The 10,943-nt window shown below is 16.4% G+C and overlaps 1 protein-coding gene across 3 annotated transcripts; it reads right to left on the bottom strand.

Moving 5' to 3' along the window:
- Positions 1–802: 802 nt before the first annotated feature.
- LOC108001272 (mitochondrial glutamate carrier 1) lies at positions 803–10,942 on the bottom strand. 3 transcript variants are annotated; one of them, XM_062075685.1, is made up of 8 exons: positions 10,801–10,942; positions 7,025–7,070; positions 6,711–6,845; positions 6,470–6,619; positions 4,737–4,873; positions 2,085–2,270; positions 1,853–2,003; positions 803–1,587 (listed from the first exon to the last, which is right to left on the bottom strand). In XM_062075685.1, the coding sequence occupies exons 2-8, from the start codon at positions 7,063–7,065 to the stop codon at positions 1,449–1,451; spliced, it is 939 nt and encodes a 312-aa protein (XP_061931669.1). In that variant the 5' UTR covers positions 7,066–7,070; positions 10,801–10,942; the 3' UTR covers positions 803–1,448. The 3 variants fall into 3 exon arrangements, with proteins under 3 accessions (XP_061931669.1, XP_061931668.1, XP_061931667.1); XM_062075684.1 differs by having other exon boundaries at positions 7,025–7,091; positions 10,801–10,939; XM_062075683.1 differs by lacking the exon at positions 10,801–10,942 and adding an exon at positions 10,436–10,466.
- Between the last annotated feature and the right edge of the window lies 1 nt (position 10,943).

Genomic DNA, 10,943 nt, shown 5'->3' with positions numbered 1-10,943 from the left:
ATATTTTTAATAATTATATTTTCAAAAAATTTTTACTAAAATTGGCAATAAATTCTCATTTCATAAACTCTTTAGAATGTTCTCATAAAATTTTTTAAAGAGAAAAATGGAAGAATAATTTTTCTTAATTGCTATGATTTTTTTGATATTTAAAACACATTTGATACAAATACAAAATTTGATATAAATATCTGAAAATAAATAATTTTAAAAAACAAATAATATAGAAATATAATTAATTAATAAAAATTAATAAAGAAAAAAACTATATATTAAATTTTTAAAAAATGCAAAAAAATTATATTTTCTATTTTTTTATTTTATTCTTAATCATATCAATTAAGAGTTATTTAATATTATTTCATCTTACAGTTATAATAATCTCTGATAATTAAATTAACTAGAATTATAAGTAAAATTAAAATCTTATAAATTATAAAAGTTTTTTTTTTGTAATATATACCAGTGTTTCCATTATTACAACATAAATGTATAAAAAGTGTTAACAATGTTTAATTGATTTTTTGTATAATTGTTTAATATTTATTAACAATATTACATATTATACATTAGATAAATAACATTTTATGTGTAATTTTATTCATTCCAAATATATATGAAGTAGAAATAATATATAAATTCTATTTTATCTTTATAAAATTTTAAATAATAACATATAAATAGCAACATATATATATATATATATATATATTGTAAAACATAATGTAAAAGTTGAAAAAAAATGTTGGAGACACTGGTTTCTGAAGAAATAATTCATATGGAAAATAGATAAAATAAATAATGCAATCGCAAATTATAGATTTCATTTTCATTTTCAATAATACTAGATCAGACTCTTTTTTATTTATAAATGTTGGCTTAGCTTTTATATAGCTCAACCTTGATTATCTGAAGAAATAAAAACATATAGAAATAAAATAATAAGATTAATCTTTCAAGCATAATCATAATCATAATATATTTTTTCTTTTATTTATATTAAACTTATAACTATATCTCATAATTTAATTTTAACCAAATCTAAAATTATATTTTAAGATATTATGATTTTTATTATTTTGATAAAATTTAATTATTATATAGAGATTTTTTTTTCTATTTCAATTACAATTATCAAATTTATTTGATTTTTTAAAGTAATATTGCAGTATATAAAAAAAATTAAAAGAACTTATAAATAAAAAAAAAATTATGATAATATATACATATTAAAACTAAAATATTAATGAATAAAAATGAATAAATTTATGGAATAAATCTTGAACAATAGTTTATATATATCCGATAACCAAGGTTTTCATATAATTAAAGAAAAATACAACTTCAAAAACTAACAAACCATATTAAGCAAAAAAATATATCTATAATGCGCCAGTTATTGTCATTTTAATCCCAGAATTTAAGTATAGGAAAGTAGAAAGTGATGTTCATTTAAGACCCAATAGCCATTCTGCAACACCGAGGTAATAAACAGTTTGTGCAATCCCAAAAAGGGGTGCTATCACGATCATTCTGCATGCTCCACCTTTGAAGAATGCAATTGGACCTTCATTCTTCAATGTTTTACTATAAAATTTATTATTAAATGTATTTTTTTTATAATTTATTTTTTATTTATATAATAAATATATAATAAATGAATATATAATGAAACTATAAACATAATATAATGAAACTATGTATGTAATAATATAATTGAAATAACTAATACTTAAAATATTATTCAAATTCTTTTATTTATTATTTTTATATAATTTTCTAATCATGTTATTTTAATATTTTTAATTATTATTCAGAAAAAAAAAATAATATGATGAAAATTTATACTTACGTTATACAATCTAATACACCAGTATATGTTGGTTCACCAGGAGCCTTTTTGATTACTTGCAATCTAGTTTTAATTACATCAAATGGATTCACTGACAACGCAGCTATAGAACCAGCAGTACAGCCAGCCAAAAATGAACACCAAAATACAGCTAAATAATAAAACAGAAAAATACTCATAAAGTTTTTAAATTATTAATAAATTTTTAATATGGAATATATTAAATACTTACAGGAGCCATCATCTCTTTTTGGCCCAATATCATTCAGTCTAGCAAATAATGGGAAATAAAGAATAGAAAATGTGACATCTCTAAGTGCTGTTGCACCAGTACCTTGATAAAGTCCCAGAATACCTCTTTTTTGTAATAAATCTTTCGTTAATGATAAAGCCGATATTTTTGATATAGTTTTACCTGCTGTAATAAAATAATTTATTTTTACTTATATATTATCATTTTATTAGTGACAATAGATTTCAATGTATTATTATTAACTGGTTATTTTAAATTGGGCGCATGCGCGCATATTATATGTATATAAATTGAATAAATATATGAAAAAAAAACAAAAAAACTTTAATACTTTGAGTAAGAAAATATTAATATAATAAAATATAATGAAATATTTTTACATAATATAATAAAACTTAATTTTTTATTTTTCCAAAAATAAAATTTTAATTTTAAAAATACTATGATCCGAACTTATGCTTGTTTAAAATACATATTATTAATACTCTCATGTCTCATAAGACTAATTATTACATAGATAAAGTATACCATCTACAATGGTGATAAGAAACAAATGTCAACTCATTGATGAAACCATAAATGAAATATTTATTTTATTAATTACTAATTAAATTTTTATTTATTGAAATCAAGTTTGATTTATTATTCAACTTATAATTTGAAAAAATTAAAAATTATTTTATTAATTTTATCTCTTGGATACTTTGTATACTATGGACAATTTAGATCAACATTGAATTATGTTTAGACATTCATGATTTTTACTATAAATTTTTAAAATTAAAATTGAAATTTTTAGAATCTATTTATCAAATTCTATCAATATATAGAAAAATATAAAAATTTTATATTTGGGAAAATAAATTTTTACTTATTAGAAATTTGAAAAATGTAAAAAATATATAAATATATATTATATATATATATATATTAATTATCAATATATAAATTATTATATATTTTTTAATTGAAATTGTATTATATTTATTTCATTTTATATAATTTGGATTTTTACAATTTTAAAAAATTTTTTTTAATAAATTTATATTGAATTAAAAATTGATATTTCTAAAAATAAATAAACTATAAAAATCATAACACATTCGCTACTATTAAATCCAATTTCATTAAATACTGTTATTTGTTTATTAAAAAAATATATTTTTATATTATATTTATTATATTCTATTTTTTGTTACCAAAAATATTTTTATTAATATTATAAATATAATAAATAATAATTATTTGTTTGTTTTGTTTAAAAAATAAATTTATTTATTATATATTATCTATTATAACATCATTTAGATCAAGGAAACTGACACTCATATAAGGCATTTGACTCTTTTTCCTATTTTATTAAGATAACTATATTTTAGAATAAGAATATAGTGAGTAGGTTGTGATATATATATAGTGATATTGACTAACTTGCTGATTGGGAAAAGAATTAAAACAATTAAGACAAATGCGCAACATATAAAATGATAACTAACACCTACATTACAACTGTAGCTTATTCATTACATCTTTATTCTTGTCCTAGTATACCACATCATTATAAGATACATGGAATGATTGACTGTATGATTCAATGACTTACAAGTCATGCCAGAGGAAAAATTTGACAGCCCTGATTTAAATAATTGAATGGACATAAGAATGGACATATATCAATTGCAACGAATGTGTTAATATATTGTAATCCATGGTTAGTTATTTTATACTGAAAAAAAAAAAAATGATTATTTATAACACACAAGGAAAACATTTTATAAAAGAATATAAAATATAAAAGAAAAAAATACTTTATAACAAATCAAGCATAAAAAAAAATTGAATCGTAAAAATTTTATTAGAAACTTCAATTAAAAGAAATTAGAAACTAGAAATTTATAAATAAATTTATTTATATTTAAAAATTTAAAAACTTGTGAATTAACAGTTATATCTATATTTACAAAAATAATAAAATTAAGAATGAATTAATTTTTTCCATTTTTTTTTAAACAATATTATTCGTAAAATTGTTTATATTATAAGAAATAAAAATAAAAAAAATGTTTTTATAAAAGAATAAAAATTATTAAATTTTTTTTTTAAATAATTCTTTATAAATCAAAGTTCCAAAAATCATATTATTATCATATAATTTAATATTGGAAAATTCATCAACAAAATCTAAGTATTCTAACTTGGAAGCAAACGCAATTCTTTCAAACTGTTTACCAATTTATATTTGATAATGCTGTCATCCATCTGCAACTAAATCTTCCTGTCTCTAATTTTTATTGGTTATCGCAGATGTCACTGGCTGTAAATAATATCAATCGAACGAAATATGAAATTTTTCGATTCAAATTTTTATTATAATTTATTACAAATTTTATTGGCTATACTTTAAAAATTCTCATATTAAAATAAATTAAATATAAAATATACGGAAGAATCATTTTTAAATCATTTACAATTATAAATTTCTTAAACAATTTCTTAAAAACAATTTCTTTTTAATATCGATAATTGTTTTTTCCCTCCATTTTTTTTTTTTTTTTGCTTAACAATAATCTTAGCTTAATTGTTTCCTAAAAATCAATTTGTTTTTTAAAATAATAATAAATTTATATTTACCTTCTTTTGCTGCTATTGCTATTCGTCCAGCATCTTGCATTTGAATTTTGAGTAATTCCATTGGTGTTGTGACAATAATTTGACATGCTCCAGCTAAACCACCAGCTAACATTTCACGTTCTAATGGCAATTTCTGTCTGAAAATTAAATTTTAATTTTTAAAGTAAATTTAAATTTATTTTTTTATTTAATATCTTATCTAAATATAAAATCTTATTGATGTGATTCAGACATTTTATTTTTAAAGTATTTGAATTATTTTAATTTTTGACTAAATAAAACACAAAATATAAATGTATATATATTTTATTATATAAATATTGTATATTTATTTTTAATTTCTTAGAAGATTTTAAATAACGATTGAAGTATATTATCAAGGTTAATATTTTGAACAATTTTTTTCTTATATATATTATATAATTATATATTATATATATATAAAATTGCTTTTTTTTAAATTTTTAATATTGTACCATTCTATCTATATATTTATATCCATGACAAATATATAAAAAAAAATTATATATATAAAAATTTTATAAAAAATAAACATATAATATTTGTGCAATAATCTATCATATCAATATGTATTATTTTATTTCAAAGCATTTTAAAGCAAATATCATATTAAAATATAAATATTAATATCGATATATTTATATTAATATGGAATTATTGCTGTTAATCAACTTATTATTGTTATTAATATTAAAAAAAAATGTGATATTTAAAATAGTAAAATATCTAAAAAATTATTAATTTAAAATATCATAAATAGTAGAACAAATGAACTTATTATATATGAATCAATATTTAAATAAAAATTATAATTTTAATATTTCTGATTTAATCTGCAGAAAAATAAAATAAATAAATTTCCAAAAATTTTTCAACACATATTATTTAATTGTTGAAATCATATTAAAAATATAATCAAAAGTTTAAATTAAATCATTTAATCATTTCATTTGCATTTTAATTTTATGATTTTATATGATTTCTTCAAATATTTCGAAAATATAAAATATAATATAGAATTTTTAGGTTTCAATATTGTATTGCTAATTCAGATACAGAAAAATTACAAATATGCAAATACATTGCAAATACAGAATATTAAAGAAAAAATTTAATATGAAATATTCCTAGAGCTATTCAGATTAATAAATAATAAGGAGGCATCGATTAATCAAAATAAAAAAATAAATAAAAAATATAAATATAAATAATATTATAAATAAAAAATGATTACTAAAAATAACTTTAACAAAAATTTTGATACAACTAGTTAATTATGTTGTAATAAAGAATAAATTTTATGAAGATTAAAAATTAATATTTATTTAATAGTTCTTACTGTGTTTTTGAATTTGATTATATCACAAAAGAAATGATTAATAAATATTTATTTTTGTTTAATTTTATAAAGTATAGAAAATAATTTAAAATATTGTTATTTCAGATTACCTGCATCAAATAACAAAATTCTTTTACACCATTTAATTAAATCAAAGTATTATTATTTTATATTTTTTTGTATTTTTTTTATATTATTCAGAATTTGAAATATAAGAATTTATCAATTTTTCTATAATTTCATATTCAATTTTATTTATTTATTTTTCTGCAATAATTTTTTATTCATCTTGATATTTCAAATATGCTGCATTTCCATAATATACTATATTTATAATACATATCTATTTAATAAAATTGGAAAAACAATATACCCAGATCCAATAGATAAATAATGACGAAAAGTATCATTGGCAGTGAGTTTAATTGCTTTTTCTGGTGTAATTAAAAGTATGTTTACACCAGATCCTTTATACATGCCAAAATAACCTTCAGCCTTATAAGTTTTATTAAAACAATCAAACCTGAAATTTATAATTTTTACATTTAATAAAAAAATTATTTATATAATTGTGCATATTTGTTAGAAATTTGTTAAATCTTGTATTGACTTACATAGATTTATACATTTTTTCACCATTAGGAGTGATAATTTGATTCTGTAATCGTGTTTTAACTAAATCTAATGGAAATACAACAGAGACACCAATAATACCTGCGATTCCGCCATTTATAATTTTTGGAAGAAGTCTAAAATTTAATTAGAGATAATATAACTATTTCAAACTTTATTTATATTATATATTAATAATAATTATTAATTAAATATAAATTAAATATAAATTTTATTCATGCATTATAATAATAATAAAATTTAATATTATATACATTTTATAATTATGATTTTTTATATTAAACAAATTACTTACTTAAACTCATTTTTAGTTTTTTTCACACTGCCCTTTTCCATTGAAACTATAAATTATAATTTCTTTCCTATTGAAAATTATAACTTATTACATAAATAATATATATATTAATAAGAAATAATATAAGAAATAATACACATATAATAATATAATAATGTATAATAATAATTATATTTATTATTATATATAATTAAATAATACAATTTTATGAATTATATTTATTACTGCATTATATGAGTAAATATTGCTTAATAAATAAGAAAATTAATACAAAGTTTAAAAGAATCTTAAACATAACTTTGTCATCTTATTTAATTTTTTTTATTATTAATTTCATTTTTATTTTTATATATATTTACATATATATATATAATATTATATTTTTATATAAATTTATATATATATATAAAAATAATTATTTTAAAATTTTTTTAAATATTTAGTCTTTAAATTATTTTTTAAAATATTTATTAGTAATATAATTTTTTATATTAAATATTAAATTAAAAAAATTATATTATTATATTAAATTTAAATTTTAATTATATAAAATTTTATTATAAATATTTATTTAAATTATATAAAATTTAATTTTTATATTAAAAAACAATAATTTATTTTAAAAACTTACGAGTATGATTTTTATAGGTAAAGATTATAAAAAATAAGTAATTTATATGCATACAATGTATGTTTAATCATACGTATTAAATATAATATAAATATAATAAATTTTTTTTTATTTTAAGCATTAACATTTTCAATTATAAAAATTCAATTTTAAAAAATTGAAATTAATATTCAGAAAGATACTAAGAAATCATTTCTCTACGTATTTTTAATTTTACAATTATTATTATACATAATTTGTATATAATTATATTATTTATTGTAATTCAATTTTAGTGATTATATTTTAATATATTTATTATAGTTATAGAAATATAAATTGTATTTAACTATTTAATACACGTAGTTTTTTGTTTTCTTTTTTTGTACAAATGAGCGATAAATTAAATAATTTTATATTTTATATTTTATTTTAATTTTATTTTTAATTTATATTTTATTTTATTTTATTTTATTTTATTTAATTTTATATTTAAATTTTAATTATTTTAAATTTTAATATTTGGACATTTAATAAATTTAAATTAAAAAAAAAATAATTTTTTATAAGTTTTAGAAAAATGCAATTCTAATTTATGATAATGCTTGAATACATTTCAAATAAATTAAGAAATAAATTAAGATAATTTGTTTTTTGTAATCATATGATTTTTTTTATATAAATTAAGAAAAAAATATTATTATTAACATTATATATATTTAAAAAAAATGATAAATTTGTCTAAAATAAGAATAAAATATTTTTTCAACAAAAGATAATTTTTAATATATTAAATTGCTTAAAATATATTACAAAAAAACATCAAACATAATATAATATTGTTTCGAAATAAGCAATTGTTTTATCTCGAAATAAGATCGTCATTATTTTTACTTATTTTAAATTACCCGCAAAATGAAAAATCCGAAAACGAATAATTTTAAAACGAATAACTCATTGAAAGTCAGAAACCATAAATCTTTAAATTTAAAATCGTCATTTTATTTTTTTCTAAAATATTGTTACTTATCAACTTCATGATTTGCCGCTATTTTGAATCCCTCACTCATATTTCGTCTTTTTTCTCATCCATTAAAAAATAAAAGCACTTTTACTAACTACAATGAATATCTTAATATATTAAAAATAATCAATTGAATTTAATCAATTTAAATTATAAAAAATAAATAAACAAATATATGAAAAAATATAATTTCTTATAAATTGTAGTGTCTGAATATTAATTCGAATCTGTTTTCTTGATAAAAAACAAAATCCATATATCATTATTCATTTTCTATGAAAACTAGCAAATATAGTAATTTGATTAACAACTAATATTTCAAATATTATTGTGATTGAGTCAAAAATATCAACTGTAATGTTACATATGAAACATTTAATTTATTATATACATTAAAAAAATTTATATCGACTATATTTATATAGAAATAGTTATTAATTCACAATTATTTCGCCAATTTAATAAATAAATAAAATAAATAATAAATAAATAAAATAAATTTCAAAAAAAAAAATCAAATTTAATTTTTTATTATAAGACAAATTAATTAATTTTTTAAATAAAAGAATGATTAAAAAAACAATTTAATTATATAAATAATTAATAATAAATAATACCTAAATAATATTTGTTAATGATCTTTTTTTTATTTTTTTTTTAAATTACAATGAACAATCAGCAGATTGTAAAAACAAAGTAATCTTAACTATTCTTTTTAATATCTTCAGCTATTTGTAATAGGTTACAATTAAACAAGCATCGATCGATTTTTCTTTAAAAAAATCTTTTATCCTATTAAATTCTATCAAAAACTGCGATGGTTTCATTATTATTATTCTTCAATCAATAATTAATAATAATAAAATAATTTTATAATATAGAAAATACTATAATATAGAATATAGAATAATAATATAGAAAAAATACTTATAAAAAAAATATCATAAATTTCCTGTTATTAATGTTATAAATAATTTCTATTTATTATATTTAATTTGTGTGTACTTGGAATTCCGATATTAAATTAAAAAATTTAATATCTCTGCAAGGATTTTTCATGTAAATCTTTATTTTTATTAATATCAGTAAATCATGTAAATTTTTATTTGTTTATGCAAATATTTAGAATTTAATATTGTAAAAATATATAAAAATTATAAATTGTTTAAGTCAAGTATATTATTATTGCATTACATTATTATTAATTTAAATCTTTAATTTAACTCTATTATAATATATATTAATTATATATTATAATATAATATATAGTGAAAATATTATATAACAGATTTATATGAATAATTTTATTTTATTTTACAAATGTTCAAAATTTTGTAATATTATATCTTATTAAAAATTTAAAAAAATTTTTAAATTATAATATATAATTAAAGATATAAATAAAAATGCACATATATAAATATATATGCAAATATTGTATGTATTTACATATATATATATATATATATATACATAATAATATTTCATGATAAAATTTGTAGATATTGATTTGGATAATTTTATTTCAATGAAAATTACAATATTATTTAGTGCTGTCATATAGTATCATGAATTTAGCTTAATTTAAGAATTAAATATTAATAAATATATTTTAAAAATCTTTAAATATAAATACAAGAATCAATAATTTATCACATAAATATAGATAAATAAATAAGAAAATAATAAAAAATAAAAATAAATACAAATAATAATAATAAACTACACATAGCATACATAACATAAAAGAACATTCAATAACTAATAAAATATGTACTTAGGTTAGGCAACAACCACATCACCTGAAACTATATAAAAAGGTTAGATTTTAATTTATAAATTAAAAATAATTTATAATTTATATTCTCCTAATATCTCTTGTCTTATTTAATATTCTTTTCAATCATTTACATTTTATAAAAATAAAATTTTTAATTAAAGAAAGACTTTCAATCACAAATCTTAAAAAATTATTGAATATATTGACAATCTAATCAATGTTCATATCTAAGTAAACAATTAAAAAATGTAAAAAAATATAAGTGAAAATAGACAAATTGTTATTGACAAGTTATTTTTCATAAAGTTTAATAAAATTTTGGAATGACAGTCAACCGGAAATTTAGCAGAAGACATACTCACCGATTGAAAATGGAAAATCGTTGCTTATAATATTCCGTTAGGAAAAAATAATTCTTATCATCGAAAGCGATGATAGAAATATGCATAAACTTGATTTTAAACAGGCAGTGTAACTAACATGATATTCGAAGATTTTCGTTTCA

The sequence above is a fragment of the Apis cerana genome, linkage group LG5 (genome assembly GCF_029169275.1).
Source record: "Apis cerana isolate GH-2021 linkage group LG5, AcerK_1.0, whole genome shotgun sequence".
NCBI classification, from domain to species: Eukaryota; Metazoa; Arthropoda; class Insecta; order Hymenoptera; family Apidae; genus Apis; species Apis cerana.
This window is presented reverse-complemented; position numbering and strand designations above follow the sequence as displayed.

Coding starts and splice junctions, on each gene's coding strand:
- LOC108001272 (XM_062075683.1), bottom strand. CDS start 10,457: ATGTGGTTGTTGCCTAACCTAA. Junction 6,846..7,024: donor AAAACTAAAAATGAGTTTAA/GTAAGTAATTTG, acceptor ATTAAATTTTAG/ACTTCTTCCAAAAATTATAA. Junction 4,874..6,469: donor TATTTATCTATTGGATCTGG/GTATATTGTTTT, acceptor TTTAATTTTCAG/ACAGAAATTGCCATTAGAAC.